Source organism: Plectropomus leopardus, chromosome 12 (genome assembly GCF_026936395.1).
Source record: "Plectropomus leopardus strain MGB_pleo_1.0 chromosome 12, ASM2693639v1, whole genome shotgun sequence".
Classification (NCBI taxonomy): domain Eukaryota; kingdom Metazoa; phylum Chordata; class Actinopteri; order Perciformes; family Serranidae; genus Plectropomus; species Plectropomus leopardus.
In genome coordinates, this window is record NC_142187.1 from 16,488,246 (window position 1) to 16,506,907 (window position 18,662).

General features: G+C 42.4%; 1 protein-coding gene across 3 annotated transcripts in view; it reads left to right on the forward strand.

The window, feature by feature from the left end:
- The window catches only part of LOC121951474 (SPRY domain-containing SOCS box protein 4-like), a 95,056-nt gene that overhangs the window by 29,992 nt on the left and 46,402 nt on the right, over positions 1-18,662 (forward strand). For 2 of the 3 annotated variants that reach the window (XM_088085575.1, XM_088085577.1), the window contains exon 2: positions 17,300-18,274. In XM_088085575.1, coding sequence (XP_087941701.1) covers positions 17,542-18,274 — 733 coding nt within the window. In that variant the 5' untranslated portion in view covers positions 17,300-17,541. Of the gene's footprint in view, positions 1-5,604; positions 6,088-17,299; positions 18,275-18,662 lie in introns of those variants that run through there. The other variant, XM_088085576.1, reaches the window with a different exon arrangement.

Sequence of the window (18,662 nt, forward strand, 5' to 3'; positions counted from 1 at the left end):
CTTTTGCAGAATATTAATTGATAATAGATTATGTTAGATTATGGTAAAGAATTGGATTTAAAGGAATAGTTCAGCAATTTTAACTTTTTAAAAAAATTTTCACTGAAGGTTTTCGTGTAAGTATGCTAAATATGAAATTACAGCCAGGTGACGATTAGTTAAGCTTAGGACAAAGACTGGAAACGGGGAAACCGCTTCACATGTTAAGTCTCTTGTTTAATCCATACAAAAAATCAACTGTAAAACGGACATATTGTGTTTTTACAAGAGGTTATATGAGGGACTATTTCTTGGCCGGGCGCAGTGAGTTCCTAGAGTCTCCAGCGTGCCTGGCAACCTCACGGTGATGACAAGACTCAAAGAAATCACTGTGCTGGGCCAGAAAACAGCCCAGGGTGAGAGTAGATAATTAAGGCCCTCACAAATTCAGGAATATAGATGATTGGGTGTATTTGGGTCCACGTGTGAAAACAACAGCTGAAAATTTAATTATAAAAGCCGCCCATGTGTCCTTCATCATCCCTCTTTCACTATTACGTCGTTCAAACCGGCTGTGCTCCTGTCCTCTCTGCCATCTGTACACAGTAATCCGACCAACTACTGTTTCTTTTTTCTTTCTCCCCTCCCCTGTCCCCCTCTAACTGTCCTCACCCTTCACCCCGAGGCTGCACATTTCAGACCCCTGTTCATCCTACTTCCTCTCTTCTGCGCTCCCCATCTCCCCTTCCATCCATCCGTCCGACCATCTACCCCTCCCTCGCTGTCGTTCTCGCTCCCCTGGGCTGTATGGACAGTTGGATGGCTTTGTGTTTGACACGTGTGTTGGCAGGAGGCAGGGTGTGCACACACATACACACAAATGCACATGCACACACACCTCCAATTTCTATTGTCGGTAAGCTGCTCAGCTGTGAGCCCCCTAGCCCTAATTCTGTGTGCGTGTGTGTGTGTGTGTGTGTGTGTTTGTGTGTGCGCGTACGGGAGGGACAGGGCCCCCTTTGTCCTGCAGATTAACTCTCACTAACACACACACACACACACACACACACACACACACACACAGAAAAACTCTCTCCAGACCACATGGGGTCCCTTAAGTGTGAATGTGCCTTGAGGCAGAAAATCAGGGGGCAATTTACGGCAGGGTCCAGCAGAGAAGATGGGGGATGTACCGCAGGCTCAGTCCTCTGTTGAAGCGTTAATGCCAAACAATATCTTTGGTTTTGGTATTCAGTATTATAGAAGTCTGAAGCCCTTTATTGGAAGATACAGTAACTTAAAAGGAATTTGTTTAAGTGGACTTATGCATCTATGAGTCACATAGACATAAACATGCTCACTTCCACTAGGATGCAGAAAATGGTGCAGAAAATGGTAATAAACTGTACAGTTAACATTTCCTGCATATTTACAGAAAATGGAATCTAAATTACTGTCAGCCTGTTTATACCTAATATTCACTTGCGACTTGGGCAGTCTGATCACAACTAGACAGCACTATGTACAAGCCTGAATGCTCACATTGCAATCTGATGACTCAAACCACTTGCCAAGGTGGTCTGTGACACATTTGAACACATATCATTTGTAGTGTAAATAGCAATGTCTCCTGATGTATCCCGACAAGCATGTAACAAAAAAAAAAAAACTTCATTAATGCAGGACCTGGTGGTTGTTTTGGTGACACAGGTAAAGGCTCTATAAAGCCCCTTTCCCACTGCACAAAAAACCCACCAACACCCGCAAACATCTGGCTTTTGCATGTAATGGGAAAGATTACAATTGGCAATTGCACTCAGGTCAAACAACTCTGCAGTAGTCACAGGTATTTATTGGCTCTGGCTCTGATCAGCAGTGATGGAAACAACACCCAGGTGAACACGCTAATTTAGCCTCTTAACTGGCAAGATTCAATGACGCTCCGACACAAATTACTGTCTGTACTAGACACATTGTGATCTGATCACTCAAACCAATTGCCAAGGTTGTCTGGGTTGGTTGTTTTGGCAACAGCATGCTTATGCTCATTTTAGGACTAGTTGAACATGATGTGTGACTGTCCAACATTTTGCCCTACGAAGAGAGACATGTTGAATTCTGCTGACAGCAATATTTCAAGCTGTAGTGACACAACGGCTACTGCACAGGGCCCTCTGACTTTCTAGTTAAATTGATGTAGGCAGAAATGAAATGTGAATGCAAGTGGTCAGCTGCAGACACGTGATAGACGCAGGCGTGAACGGAGATTTGTCTCTGCTTTCTACTTGTGTTGAGATCACGTAAATTAATAAGCCACGTCAGAGTCATCAAACTCAAAACAATTTTCAAATTCATGTCTGACCTTTATAATCAAACAAATCATAAATATACCCAGTGTTTAACATGTTCCCTCAAAAGAACTTTATATACACTGTGTTGTTGATTGTGTTGCTGGACAACACAATCAATTTTGGTGATCACTGGTCTGAAGCAAAGCCTCCTGAAACTAAAACCCGGAAAAGCCTCTAATCCACTAGAATTAACGGCGCTGAGTTTGTGGGTTTGTATTTTAAATGCAAATTAAACTGTAAATAAGCAACAGTAAAGTAATGAGCTGAGCCCTCGTGTACTCTGAAACTCAGCCTGTCTGCAGGCACACTGAGTTTAAAGCTTTACTATTAGTGCAGCATGGTCTGGTCATGTCTCTTGGTGATGTTACAAATCCAGAATCCTCTTCTAGGACTGGAAAGGAGCGACACTTAATCGCCTTCTTTTTGGAAGAATTGATGGATTTCTGCAGCAAACAGTTTACAAAATAATGTGACAGGATTAGAACAATTAGGCTAGTGTTTCCAGAAACAAGCAAAAATTTAAACTTGTTTTTGTGCGCACAGTTGCCTAAAAATACAAATAAGGGATCACTTTTTTTCAACGCAAATCTTCATTTTACTGGAAAAATCATCAGTGAATTATTTCTCCAAACTGTAAAATCTGAACTTTGCCTCACAGCAGCGTGATTTTAGAGGAAACAGAGCCTCAGATTCTTTGCCAGATTTTTAACACAGCTTCAAAGTCCCCTCCTCCCTACCTGTGTGTATTATGTTAAACCTACACTGACTGCTTACATTCAAAACCATTGACCTACATCGGTTGCTGTCCAGAATAACTGCCAGTCAGTTAGGAGGTTGGGGTTTGTGTGTGTGCACATGTATGAACTCCGTGTGTGTGCAGGGCAAAGGTAATGTGTCTAACCCATACGTCTGCTTCAGGTGATCCGTGGCCGCCAGTGTGTGTTTGTACAGATCTGCACATTTCCTCTTCTCCAGCTCAAAGTCTGAATGAGGCCGATTGACTGACTTTATATGGATGCACTGTATATGTGTTCCTATATGTATGTGTTAAAAAGTTGTTTTTTTTTAACATACCTATTTTACTTTTCAACATCTTAAAGAGTTTCTAAGTGTAGGTCAGTACCACAAATAAACATTCTTCACACCAAAAGTTCAAAATTTTGAAAAATATGCCCAGTATGAAATAATGCATCCTATAGCCCTTTCTTACACAGAGGCGCCGCAATACTGGCAAAATAAAGACACATAATTATACCAGCTTTGCTTTTTTATACAGAACAAAAAAAACAACAGCAGCATAATGTCACCCAATGTGCGAGTTATACTTAGCATGCGCCGTCTCAGACGCAAAAGAGTGGTGACAGACATGACGTGTAACACATAACATATGCATCGGGCAGCACTTTCTGAGTAATACTAATTGCACAACATCGCAATAACAGTCACTTACCTCCCTTGCTATATGGTGACCTCATCCTATACTTGGAGGGTAAGAAGTAACCTAGACCTCATTGTCTATTGGCGGAAATTTTTCCGGTGCTGCTAACTGCTGCAAACTGCTTTTTGAATCTCCTGACGGTGGGTTTGAGAAAGACATCAGTTCGACTCTGTTAAGTACCTCTGCTTTTTGCTTAAACACGGGGCAACTTTGTCCCCCTTTTCTGTGTTAGATTTGTGCAATAACGCAGGGTCTTTCATCCAGGACTTACTGGATTGTATTCACCAGTACACCAGTGCATCACCTTATGTTGTTTTAACACAGAATTGATTTTGGTCTGAAGACTCACAAAGGCTACAGCCAGCAGCTGGTTAGCTCAGATTAGCACAAAGTCTAGAAATAGCTAGCCCGGCTCCGTCCACAGACCGGTACCTTTAAAGGTCTCCGATTAAACCACTACAAAAGCTGAAGAATAAAATGGCAAGTCTTTTTTTTTGTCTGCTGGAGTATTTCTTAGGAACAGACTGTTGGCAGGCAACCTCTGGAGACTGGACATTTTTGTTTTTCCAGTTTGTCTTTTGTTAGCATTAAACCTTACTGGCAGCTAGCTTTGCAGCATTCGGTTAGCTAAACCAACTTGCCTGTATAGCTTCATATTTATTAGATAGATACGAGAGCGGCAACAATTTGCTACTCTCCTACAGAAAGCGAATACACATATTTCCCAAAATATCAAACTATGCCATTAAACTTGTTTATTTGTGTAAGCAGCTCTTAATTAAATGCATCCTTTTATAGTTAATCACAGATGTCTGAGAAAAAAGTCAGACAAAGCCATGATTTACCATCCCGACACTCTCTCATACTGCACGTTACATTTGAATGTCTCTACAGACGTGATGTAATGATACGGTGGGAGCCGTGGTGCTGTGGGGAGTTTGGCTCCCCGGTGGTCGCTGTAGCCCTGGGAAAAGGAAGTCCATACAGGAAGTGAGCTGGCTGGGCCTCAGTCCTGCATGACTGCAAACACTGTTAGTGTGCCTCAGCGCTGTACCCGTATGTGTGTGTATGGAAAAAGTAAGTGTGCACATGCTCGTGTGCACGCTAGTGTTGATGTTTATGCATGTGTGATTTGTCTTCAAATGCCACATGGAGGTGAAAAGTTTTAGCAGTGAAAGAAACAGATGGCCACATGGTGTGTGAACATGGAGTTTTTGGGAATGTGTGCACGCGCTCTCCGGACCCTTTCTTTACTTCCCTGACTTTGTGAATGACTGATGTAGCTGCGGGAAAAGGCTCCAGCAGCTAAAGGCTGACAAATGAACTTAGTCATCACATCACCTCAGAGCCAAGTTTTGCAGTAATGTGCATATGTGACGACAGGAAAGAACAGAGAGCAGAACAAAACAGAGCAGGTCGTCACCCAGTCAGAGCTGGATGTAGTGAGTCAGCTGCCGAAATATAAAGTAGGAAAAGGGAACATTTTGAATCCTGTAATAATAATCTAACATTGTGGAAAGAGCAATTATTTTTCCTTTTTATAGTTCTACATTTAACTGACATGACAGGCATTTTCACCTTGATGCCTTAAACGTGCTCCACTCGTGCAGTGTGTGTGTTGCACGTGTATGCGTGTGTGTGTGTGTGTGTGTGTGTGAACATGTGTTGATGTGCCAGAGGGGGAAGGGGAGGGGAGGGGGGTGGTTGGCTCGGTGTGAGCTCTTTGTAAGAAGGGGGGAATCAGGAGAGGGAGGGAGGTGAACCGGGTGTTTCTCTCAGCTGCCTGCTGGTCTGGTTGCTGTTGGTAACTTTGCTTGATGAGATCAGAGGGGATCGGCTTTCAGCCCTTCATGTGTGTCTCTCTCTCTCTCTCGGAAAGACTGAAGTGGAACTGAAACTGGAGTGGGGCTAAAAGTCTGTTTCAGAGCTGTAGTTGTCAGCGGAGAACGTCGTGACGGCGGTGCCTTGGAAACACTCCTCAGAGTTGAAGCACAAGTGTGTCTGGGGAAGGTGGGGTGGTGAGGAAGAAGTGATAGCCTCGGGACAGATAAGCTCCAGGGAAGGCAAAAGAGGGAGGGAACAAGGGAGGGAGAGGTGGGCAGCTTGCTCTCTTTCTCTCTCAGTCAGACTTGCTGGCTGCTGGTCTCTTCTTCCTCCTGTCTACTCGGGTTCTCTCTTCGCCGGTGGCTCACTGGAGGAGTTTATCTGTTCCTTTTTGTCTGCCGGTTGGATTTGAACATGGACTGAACAGCTACATGCAGCGAAACAGGAGAGGAGTCACTGGAGATTCACTGGGAGATCTGTTGTGCTGTCTACAAGGTGTAGTGTGTCATTGCTGAAATATGTCTCACTGAGAGAGATTGTTACTATTTCAGGACTGTGTTTGTGTGTGTGTGTATTTGTGGAAGAAACAGAGTAGCCGCTACAGTATGTGATGCAGTGTGCTTATTTATATTCATGTTTGTGGGTTAAAACTAGCTACAAGTATGAATAATTGTCATTATTTTACATTAGACCAATGGTTCCCAACTAGTCCATTCGTGGGGTCCAGATTTCTCTTCAGTCATTAGATCAAGGTCCACACATTATATTATAATAAGAAACCACATATTCAATTTTTATTTCAGTAAATGTAAATGACATTTGGGCTTAGAACACAAATTAATAGAACATTTTGCTGGAAATTCACTGTTCTTCAAAATTAGGTGTGTTTTTTATGAACTTGACACATTCACTAGTCACTCATGGTCCATTAAGAATAAACCAGCGACCCACTTTTGGACCACGACCCACCAGTTAGGAACCACTGCATGAGACAAGATCAGGTGTTTTTTTTTTGTTTTTTTTTTAAACCCATTTGAGGATATACTCACATTGTCTTTACTCTGGATGCTGCCATGCACTCACCCTCTCCTCCTCCCTCTCTCTCCCCTGCTCATCTCCTGTCGCCTTTAATTCTCTTAATGGTCTCGAGGCCCCAGCTGGCCAACTGGGATACCCCTGTGTGTGTATGTGTGCTTTTGTTTGGGAGCGATACAGAGTTGAGACTTCTGGGATAAGCTACGCAAGGATTTCCCTTCGCTCACACACTCAATAATAGGATAGATCCTGCTCTCTATTTTTAAACACACTGTTTGTCTATATGTTACAAACACCCATAATCTGACGCCTTTCTCCGCACTGCCTGCAGTAGCTCTGCTCCCAGTGTGTGTGTGTGTTTAGTCTATGGATTGGGGTGGCAGGGTGTATTTGTGTGGTCCATCCTGGGATAGAGAGATCGCAGCCGTCCTTTTCTGACTTTATCCTTTTGTTTTGTCAGCTGCTGACCTCAGTTTCTCTCTATCCCTCTCTTCCATTGTTTGTGTTCTCTTTATTTTTGTCAAATCCATACAGCCTTCCTCCACCGCAGCCTCTGCCTGCTCTCTATAGTCAGTCCCTTTATTCAAATAATCTCCCTTTTTTTAGGCACTGCTTTTAATTTCCTTCCTTTCTTTTCCTCTATTTTCTGTCTTTCTCTGGTTGCAATGTGAGAACAGTGGGGAGGTTTCTCAGTGTCACGCTGTTTGTGTGGATGCACCTTTCTCTGTCAAATGTCCTGGCACAGCACCCTGTGTTCAATTTTGGAGAGCACTGGGTGAGACTGACAAGTGCCTTAACCATAAAATGTGTGTGTGTGTGTGTGTGTGTGTGTGTGTGTGTGTGTGTGTGTGTGTGTGTGTGTGTGTGTGTCACAGAGCAAGGGCTGCAATAATTTCCATTAACTGTCGATTAACATTTGACTAATTAATGAATTGCTTAGTCTATAAATTGTCAGTTTCCAGCGCCCAAATTGACTCCTTCAAATTGCTTGTTTTGTTTAACCACTAGTCCAATTCCCAGGTATAATTTATAATGATATAATGTCGGTCTGTGTGTCCACCACATGATCCAGGCTGAAATATCTCAACAGCTACTATATGATTTGATGTTAAATGTTGTACAAAGATTTATGGTGCAGATAACATCTTTTTATGTCTTATACTTTTAAACCAAATGTCTGGAAAACTTATCACATTCCCGTGCTTTGTGTTCAGTGCTTATCAGATGTTAGCATGTAGCATAAAGCATCATCGTGCCTAAACACAGTCTCACAGAGCTGCGAGCATGTCTGTAGACTTGTAGTCTTGTTGCTTGGTTAATAATACAAACAATTAACTGAGTATTAGACTCTTCAATTTCTCTGCCAAATGACTGATTAAATAATCTATAATTAACTCTTAGCTCATCAATCTCCCTCTCTTAAGTTTTTAAAACCGTCTGGTGAAACTAACAAAAATTTGTGTCCAGGATGTTGTTTTAGATGTCATTCCGTCATGACAGCGTGAAAAAAAAATCATGGGTTGGCTCATGTGGGTGTGACAGGTTTCATCACAGTCTTGCGCAAGCGGGTTGGATGTTAAATGTGTGAGGCAGTAGCCGTGCGTCATATTCAGGCAGACTTTGATTCAGTTTCATTACTGCTGGGGTTGTGAATCTGCCACCTGAAACTACCGCAACCCTAGAGAGAGCTTTATGGATGGCAATGCCAAGGCCTTCTGTGTATGTGTGTGTGCGTGTCCATATGTGTATGCGTGACAGAGAGATGAATAGGTTTTGCGTAGGTGTCTGTAAAGGAGTGCTCCATCACGGTAGCACTAATGGTCTTTCCTCAGGGCACCATGGATTTTAAGGTGTCTCAGCAGGCATGAGAGGAGTATAAGAACTTAGGAGCAGACTGTGTGTGTGTGTGTGTGTGTGTGTGTGTGTGTGTGTGTGTGTGTGTTCATAGATACACTGCACTTCAATCTGTCTACTCTAAATACTTTATTTATTATCCAACTATTTAGTTTCAATTCCTCGATCACCAGCGATGCAAGTTTGGTTTTTCAGAGAAAAAGCGAGGGAGTTTTAAGAGGGAATTTTTCATTTCGAGAGAGGAGCAGATTAATATGAGCAGAGGAGGAAGATGTGGGAGAGGGAACATGATTCATTTGGGAGACAGTGACTGGAGTTACTTACAGAAAAAGAGTTTATGGAAGAAAGGAACATGACACTCTGCTTATTTTGACCCGGACTGGGAATACGTAGAAGTGATACATCAGGGAAATTTCACCAAAGGCAACCAACAGCTTGTACATAAAGGTCATTTCTGCCACAATACAGCCAATTTCATCTGTGTGTGTGTGTGTCTGTGTGTGTGTGTGTTTGCGCGTGCTTAGGGGATTAGTGCCTGTCAGTGCGCACGTGTACTTGTATGCAGCTACTTGTGAATTTGCTTGTGTGCTGTGTTTTGCAGGCTGTGCTTTTCCTGCATGCTGAGCTCGCATTGATTGCCACATGTTAGACGCTGGGGCATTTCGGTGGCAGGCCTGAGATAATTTGTACCAATTGATAGGGTGTCAGCTCTGCAGAAGCCCCCATGGATTTAGTGGTACAGTAAGACAGCGAGTCCGAGACAGAGACAAATGGAGAAATAAATAGGGAAGAAAGTAGAGAAAGAAGGGGAAAAGCATGGAAAGGTGGTAAAAATTGAAATGTGCAATGAATTGGTGCGTGAACAGACAGCGAACAGCACTGTCTTTGCTGTTGAACCCGGCTCTGATCAGACAGGGAACTTTTTAGTTGCAGTATGAAGTGGCTTTTTGTTATAGTTTTCAATGAGAGTGAAACAGGGCGTAAATACAGAGAATACCCGCAGTGCCTTCTCCAGTGTTGCCAACTTGGCGACTTTGACGCTATGTGTAGCAACTTTTCAGACCCACTTAGTGACTTTATTTCTAAAAAGGTGACTATCGTCAAATTTAGCCACTTATTCAGATCGTCAGGAAAATAGAGAGAGGAGGACTGGAGACGCCACTTGTTATGGAGTTTTAGCTAGATAAGATGAAGGTCTTTCTCTCTGCATTTGAAGATTTGAAGCGCCATTTAAATATTTTTTGAAAGTTTTTCTGTTAAATCTAAATCTGCAAAACTTTAATGCTCCCATCAATGCGTATTGAAGAATTTACAGTACATCTATGTATATATGTGTGTGTGTGTATATATTTATATATATATATATATATATAATCTGCCCAAGACAGTTCAAGACCTACTAAGTGGAAAGGGAGATCACTCTAAATAGCCTACTTTCAACTTTGAAGTTGTTTTATTCTGAAGTAGTTGCATTTTCAATAGATGATTTCCTATATGTTTTGGTTGTATTTTAGTAAACAGACTACTGAAAAAATGTTTGATCATTATAACCTTGCTAAAATAACAAGTGGCCTAGACTTTTGCACAGTACTGTATTCTTCTATAACTGCCTAATAAGTCCATAAATATCTCTGAGTGCACCACTTCTTCTCATCATCTACAAGATAAGTTTAAAGCCCCAGTCTGGAGTCTCTCTCTGTATTTTGACATCCTGTTAGGAGCCAGACGGTACAGTTTATGTCTCGCTCCAGCATCTTCAGCTATCCAGGGATTCCCTCAGTAGGAATGAATGTCGAAAATGCAGAGAGGATGGTAGTTTGTTTAATCTAGTGGGTACAGCTGTTGCCATGAAGTGATATAATATAAATGTGTGTGTCTGTTTTTCTGTGTTACTGAGCTCTGTTTTTATACACTGTGCAGCCTGAAAGCCCCCCAGGCGTGGAAAGTGGAAGAAGTGACCGCTTTGTGATTCATTTTTCAGACGTCATAGAAACATGGCAAAGTCGTCAGCATGACAGTTAAGGTTCAAATAAGGTCGTAGTGGTTTAACATCTGATATGTGATGGCGTATTAAGTGATACGGTCGGAGAATCGGGGGAAAAAGGAACATGAACACAAGGCTGAGCAAAACTATATCTGTTAAAATGAGAAAGAAAATTAGTTTCGCCTTTGCCTGTTCTCAAATGTTTCCTTCCACAATGAATTTCAAGCTTGACCAACATATCAGCAAGCGAGCAATTTTTAAATTAACGCCCTCCCTAATTCTGCACTTAAATCAGAATTCACTACAGCCAGAATAAATCGAGTTCACCGACCCTTGGAAGGCGAGTCAAAAAGTTCATTTTGCACTATGCTCACATATTTAAATGCAGGCTCATAGTTATTCCCCCTAGAAAAAGACAGACACGTCAATATTTCAGGAGGGAGCTGCTGAATTTCTCATGCGATAACCAAAACAGACACATGAAATGTTTTAGCTGCATGGACTGTCTTTCCAAATAAATGTCCTCGGGGTCCTGGGGGAAAGTCATGTAAACATTTCTTAAAGGAATAGTTTTAACATTTTGGGAAAATTTGCCACATACCTGCCAAGAGGTAGATAGAAAGCTCAGTACCATCTTAGGACAGAGCCAGGCTAGCTGCTCCTTCTTTTTCCAGTTTTTGTACTAAGCTAAGCTAACTAGCTGCTGTCTAAAACCTTATATTAAACGGACAGATGTGAAAATGGTATTAATCTTCTCATTTAGCTTCCAGAGAAATGGTTTTTTTACATTTTCCAAAACGTCAAACTATACCTTTAAGACATACAAAATATTCATAAACATTTGACAGTATGTGACTTGCTAAACGAGGCCCATTGTCTCCGTGCGGCGTACTTGTCGGGTAAGACAACAGCTGTTTCTGCTGCTGTCAGTGTCTGCAGGTGGCCAGGATGATAACACACATGAGCATGCTCTCAGGTCAGACATTACTGCACAAACACAGAAACAGGAAGACTGAATGACTGTCTAGCCATTCATTTAGATCCTGTGTCTGCCAGTGGCTGTGCTTTACTGACTTTGTCATTCCCGTTTTCCACCAGAACAGTTTTTGGGCTGGTTCAGAGTGCGTTCTTCAATGCAAACGACAGCAAAAGAGCCGTCTATCGGCCAGATACACTGGCTGAGAACCTCAAACTGCGTACATCACAGGCTAACTGTTTTACACTGTTAACATTGCTAGGTAGCTGAAGGAGAACATTAACATCTTATATTTCATCTCAAAAAGAATAGAAACATGTTAGGTATTTGCTCTCTTCTTGAACATAATCGCTGTTCATGGCAATCACAATCAGCGAGGCTTGCAGTGGTAAACTGATTTCAGGGTATACCATGATATGAAAAACCATGCAGATTTGCTTATATACAGTATTGACAAAAATGCAAGTGAGAATTTCACCTGCGTCTGCACGCCCTCTTTCCTTCCCAGCTTCCTGTCAGACATTTTACATACACCTCTAGAGATAATTTCAACCTTCAGTTGAAAGTAAACATTATTTCAACCAAAAAAAATCTTTTCATTCATCCATTCATTGAAAGGTCAGTGTTACCGATAATAATGATAATTGTGTAATAAGGTATAATGCGATATTTTCCGGAACAGTTATTGTACTGGAATGGTAGTTTTATTATGCAACTCGATGATCAGCAGCAATAATTAGCTGGACAAGTTGTGTTACACTTGTAAAGTGATGGTGAAGTCTGCCATTGTTGCTGCTTGCAGTTGGCGTGAGCTTTGCTATGACACCGGAGGCATATACAGTAATGTCAAGACTTGGCTGTAAAGGCTGAAGAAAAACAAGATGGGTCTTTAAAAGGTTCAGTAGTTGAACCAGCTGAATTGGCACCAGTCCAGAACTAGAACCAGATTTGACTTGTTCGAGACACAATAGACACAAACAAAGAATGACACATGTTCAGTAAATACTACTGTACTCAGCATGACTTGGAAAACTTGGTTTCTGTAAGTCATAAGTGTAAAGAGGACTTGACATGATGTCTGAGGAGAAGTTCACAGACATACGGGATCTGCACTCAGAGGGTGGTGCGGTGTGAGTGAGAGGTTCCTCAGCAGCCTCCTGTGTGTGTCTGTGTGTGACTTCAAAGCCTGTCTGCCCAGTCAGAGCTTGTTGGACAGTAAATGAAACACAGTCTGAGGCAGATGCACACACAGCCCTTCTTCTCATGCAGTGTTACACACACACACACACACACACACACACACACACACACACGCACCGCCCTCACATGCTTTTTAGTGACTGGAGCTTGTTAGTAGTACAGCAGGAGAAGCCCACACACCAGGTGCACACTGCTGTCTGTCTGTCTGTCTGTCTGTCTGTCTGTCTGTCTGTCTGTCTGTCTGTCTGTCCTCTCCTTAGTTATCTCATTCTTTTGCACTTTGCACTTTTCTGTGAAGGTTTTTAGAAGAATTTTTACTTTAATGTAATGCGTCAGCTCCTTTTTGCATCACATTCACAAAGGTTATGCTAAACTTTTTTTAGTTCATTTAAAAAAAAAAAAAATGTAGCCACGTTTAACCATTTTTATTTTTGCTCCCAGTCTCTCTCCTTTTCCTTCCAGATCCCTGCCAAATATCTGTCCTGCAGAACCCATTTGTGTTATTTGTTATTACAAAACAATTATTGAGCTCATAGTCTTAGTCGACAAAACATTATTCTGCAACTACTTTGATAATCAAATTATTATTATTTTTGAAGAAAAAAGGCTCAGTATTTTCTAGTGTCAGCTGCTGAAAGTTTGGAATTCCATCTTTTCTGTGATAGTAAGCTCAATATCTCTGCATTTTAGGCTATGTTCACTTTACAAGCTAATGTATGCTCTCATGTGACACATCTGATTTTTTTTTTTTTTAGTGTGAACACAGAAATTTGATTTTCTTTTTTTCAATCAGACCTTGCCAACTTTCATATGTGGTCCTTAATCTGATGCATATCCTGTCAATTGAGATGTGGCTGCTGTGGGAACAGTCATAACGGAAATTCTGTGTGTTTCTCCCACACATCCATGGGTTTTCCACGTTATACTTGAAGAAGTGAACTGCATGAACCGAAGTCCATTGATATGACAGCCTGTTGTCCAGAAATTAAACACATATTATTCTTAAGAGCCCTTTATTTGGCACTCTGTCAAACAGAAGCACATGGCTAGTTATTATGCTGAGACATTGCGCTCTGTCTCTATGGCTTGCCCTACTCTGCCTCTAGTTGGCTGGTATTGGTTTGTGTGTTCCTTCGTCTTCTTGCCCTTATTCTCAACATATGTCAAATCGTCCTCTGCTCTTTTCAGGAAATCATGTAGGGGATGAAGACGCACCAGTAATGTCATTCTGTTATTCCCCAAACGCCTGTCTTGTAATTGTGATCTTTTTTTGTTGTTCCAGCGAACATGTGTGTGACATTATTGGTCGCATAAACACATTTCACACTGTCAGATATGGGTGACTTCAAACATTTGAACAGTTCAGGCAGAAAGAAACATCGGCTCTGGGGAAAAAATAGAAATTCAGCATTAGACTATGTCCTGTAATGTCAACATAGAATTTGACTATAAATAAGAGTTTTAAGACGTACTCTTTGGAAATTGTGACTTCTCACTTTTTTGTGAGTTTTTTTTTTTTGTCCACTTTGGTAATTGGTTAATGGAAACATAGCAATTAGCATATCTATAGATGATGAAAATAACTTTAAGTTGCAGCCTTAAAACCTATCGCCACCTGCATTTTGCATACATGTGGCACAGGTGACCCTCTTGTGATCTTGTCTGACCCAGCTGAGAGTACGTATGAACAGAGTGGGGGGGGGGGTGACTGTGGTCGATCCTAAGTGAGTTGGCTGCAGAGGCAGAGAGAGACGGAGGGAAAGTAAACAACAGATGGCTGAAGCATGTTGCCGCTCTTCGCAGCAGCAGACGCTGTGCCAGCCCACCACCAGTCTCTTGAGAGGTTACTACGCAACGGTGACCGTGACGACACCGGGTCAGATGTCAAGTGCCTCCTTGATGACAGCCCCAAAATGCCAGATTGTCATCCACATGCTGTGCCAGACTTGGCCAGCTGAGACACACACACGGAGAGTTTGTACAGTGTTTAATAGTGTTTTATTTGGCTGGAGTTTGGCAGTCATGACTCTGGAATCTTCCATGCAGTGTCCACCCTTAACCCACCTGCCAGCCGTGATGACACACACTGAGGCAGCTGTATTCCTGTGTTTGTGTGTGTGTGTGTGTGTGTGTGTGTGTGTGTGTGTGTGTGTGTGTGTGTGTGTGTGTGTGTGTGTGTGTGTGTGTGTGTGTGTGTGTGTCCGAGCATTGAACCCTCTCACACTCAGGAGTGAACTGAGTGGTGGCACACATTGGCTGCCAGCTGCCATGACCTCATTCACAGTGAGAGAGACAGAAAGAGAAAGACAGAGAATAAGGAAAAAGTGAGCTGCCAAAATGAGACAAAGTGTGCGTGTGCGTGCGTGTGCATGTGCACATAGATATTTCGCACAGAATAGCACCATGACCTCACTCTGTGGTGCAATGGCTGACTGGTTCGGTGGGAATATTTGTGCTGGTGTCATCAGTCTTTGCCTAAAAATAAAAAAACAAATTGTCACTTTAACTTTAATGAACTTTACATACAGAGAAATACAAACGCAAGATTTGTGTAGAATTGCACTTTTTGAAGTGCATTTTCAGCTCAGTATTATTGGCTTTCCAGGCTTAAGTATCTGGTTCACATAATAATACCGTATTGTCAACAGTCAAACAAGATTTAACCTTCTCTTTTGATGTATCTGTATGCAGTGCAGTGTTGGCACGCATGCAAGCATCACTCCTATTGAGGTGTGAGACGCTCTCTTACCAGAAGAAGCGTCACTTCAACGTACATTTAAAAATAAATGGGTGTTTTGCAGTTTGTGGCGGATGAGGTAAAGACATCCAGCAGATACATGAGACACACAGAGTTGTGTCATCCACTTCCCCGTCTGCCTGAGGTGTGACTGACTCTTTTCCTGTGAACAGAAAGCGCCAGCTGCTGTTCCTGGAAGAGACCACCGAGTCAGTTTAACCACACAGAGCTGTCTGTGCATGTGTGTGAGATCGTCTTGATTTTAGCTGTTGAAATATGTCAAAATATGTTCAAATCTGGTGTCCAAGACTACTGACTGAAAAAAAATCGAATATTTTTCTGCCTCTGTAAGAAACGTTTTTTCGGAGACTATGATCTATTCTCTTCTTAACACAGTCTAGCACCTATACCCCAAAAAAACCAACACTTGAAGATGAGCTAAACTGAAACTGATTGAAAACTCAAATTTAACTGTCTCGCCAACAGAAGAAACTGACACATTACACAGAAATGTGGAAATAACATTCTGAAATGGGTCCAGAATATCAGCAGTGGTTATTGCTCACCAGGATGACTTCATTGGGTACACAGACGTGTAGATGACAGAACTGCTACTGTTACATAATGCATTGTGTATATCATATCTTATAATATATATAGTGGGTACTTCTACATGCACACTAATACTGCTTTTTCCAAATGTAGTATTTTCTGTTTAATACATGTACCAGTATTTTCAGGTTTTAGAAGTATTCTTAGGGCATGCAGAAGAAGATAGAAGGTAGATTTATTAGTCATTTTTTAAACAAAGTTAAAAAAAACCCAAAATTTCATATGTTCTTGATCATGCACATTCAGAATTTGTATCATTATTGTGTTTTTTTGTACACAGATCAAATCGCCATCAGTTCACACAGCTGCTCCAGTGTTGCACGCCCGGGAAAGCCTGCTTTTCTAGTCGTAAAGAGAAACTCACCTACTTAAAAACATCATGAAAAACATAGATATTAACAGGTTTTTGGATTTGTTCAAATATCACAAAGCCAACCTCTTTAAGAAGGTGGTTGAAGGAATGAAAGAAGGAAGCTGTATTTGTATGGTTGAGCAAGTCCACCACTTGTGGAAAACTTTGAAAAAAATCCTGGTACAAGTGACAGCTGTCCCAGTTATCCATATTTTGATGTGACGAATGTCATGTTAGGGCACATTAATCAGAGTATGCTCAGCTGCATGTAGGCAGGAATATTAGTGGAATAATCATTTTTATTAGCCATGTAGCTTAGTAGGAACATTGTCTTTTTCAGGAAACACACAAAAAACTGAAAAATGCTTTGCATGTAGACGTTAATGTGAGGGTAAGAGAAAGTCAAACTGACCTTTTCAACTTTGTTTCACTGAGGGACGGAGATAATTTATTACCTGGTGTTTTTGTTTTCCCCCTGTTGTGTTGATGCTTTTGCAGACTCAGGCAGCACTCATTAAAATTACATTACCTAAATGAGAGCGTGCCAGGTTCAAATCTGGGTAATGTTGCACAACTGGGGAATGTCTGCATGCATGTATTGGTATTGGCGTATGACTTTGTGAGGAGGATGCAGGATGAGTCAGGGGAGGTGTATGTATGTGCCAGTGTGCGTGTGTGTGTGTGTGCTTGTTCATCCGTTCATTGTTTATTCAAAACAAAGCCACACGAAATCTGTGAAACAAGGAGTTTTGCCAACACTTGCCACTGGCGTAATTCTCTCTCTTTCAGTGACTCGTTTTGCCTTTCTTTTTCAATCTCATTTCTTTTTTTGTTCTTGTTCTTTATTCCGGCTCATTGCTTTGACTTTAGTTTGCTAGAACTAACTGTGGTTAATAATTAGAGAAGTTACAATACATATTTTTTTAATGGTTGTTTCTCTTGTCCTTCTCTCTGCAGGAGTGGCAGCAGCTCTGTCTTTCTGAAGACATTTGTGGCATGAAACGGGATCACATACGCCTTTTATTCATCACCTCCTCCTCCTTCGTCTCCTTCCACCACTCTCTAGTCAGGAACTCTCACCTCAGCTCCACCGCATTGATGAGGTAACGTCAAGCTCTACGCAGCGCAGCACCCACCTGCACAAACACCACCCTCCCCCCTTTCCTTCCCCTCCTTCTGTCAACCTTTCCATCGCAGCAATGGGGCAGAAGATCTCTGGGGGCATCAAATCGGTAGATGGTCGCGGGGAAAGCGGTGGCTCCCCATCCTACCGGCCTTCAGCGCACCGCCGGCAGCACCCAGAACTGAGGGGCCCAGATTTCGCCAAACCTCCCCGGTTGGATCTCTTACTGGACATGCCATGCGCTGGACTGGAGACGCAGCTCCGTCACGCATGGAACCCTGACGACCGCTCGCTCAACATCTTCATAAAGGAGGATGATAAACTAACATTTCACCGCCACCCGGTCGCTCAGAGTACGGACTGCATCCGGGGGCGGGTCGGATACACAAGGGGTCTGCACGTGTGGAAGATCCACTGGCCCTCCCGGCAGCGTGGCACCCATGCTGTAGTTGGGGTGGCGACCTCAGAAGCTGCTTTACATTCTGTTGGCTACACGGCATTGGTGGGGTCGGACACTGAATCCTGGGGCTGGGATCTGGGACGCAACAGGCTCTACCACGACAGTAAGAACAGGGCCCACAGCTCGCTGCCCACCTACCCTTGTTTCCTGGAGCCGGAGGAGTCGTTCAACCTGCCGGACTCCCTGCTAGTGATTCTTGACATGGACGAAGGGACACTTAGCTTCATGGTGGATGGACAGTATCTAGGAGTCGCATTTAGAGGACTGAAAGGCAAGAAGCTGTATCCCGTCGTCAGCGCTGTGTGGGGACATTGTGAGATAGCCATGAAGTACATCAACGGCCTGGATCGTAAGTAACAAATCCTACACTAACGACACATTATGGTTTAGTATGCAGATACATTATATTTGTGTATACAACAGCCCTTTAAGTTATGATTAGATGGCTGTTAATACAAGAAAAGGAAACCAAAACTGTGGCAGCTCAATTGTGACGTGCAACTACATGCTCTAGGTTGTGGAGAAAAACTTTCAGTTTGTTGCGTAACTCTGGAAAGTCAGATGTTGTAACATGACACTTTCTCTGGTGCCAAATGAGGTGAAAGTTAGACAGAAATCTACATATATTGCAATATTCGCGAGAGTGATGGTGCTGTTTTCTCAAAAGGAATCATTGTGGCAGTGGCTCAACTGCTCATCATGTGTTGTCATATTGTAGTGAGCGTGGTCTGTGTTTT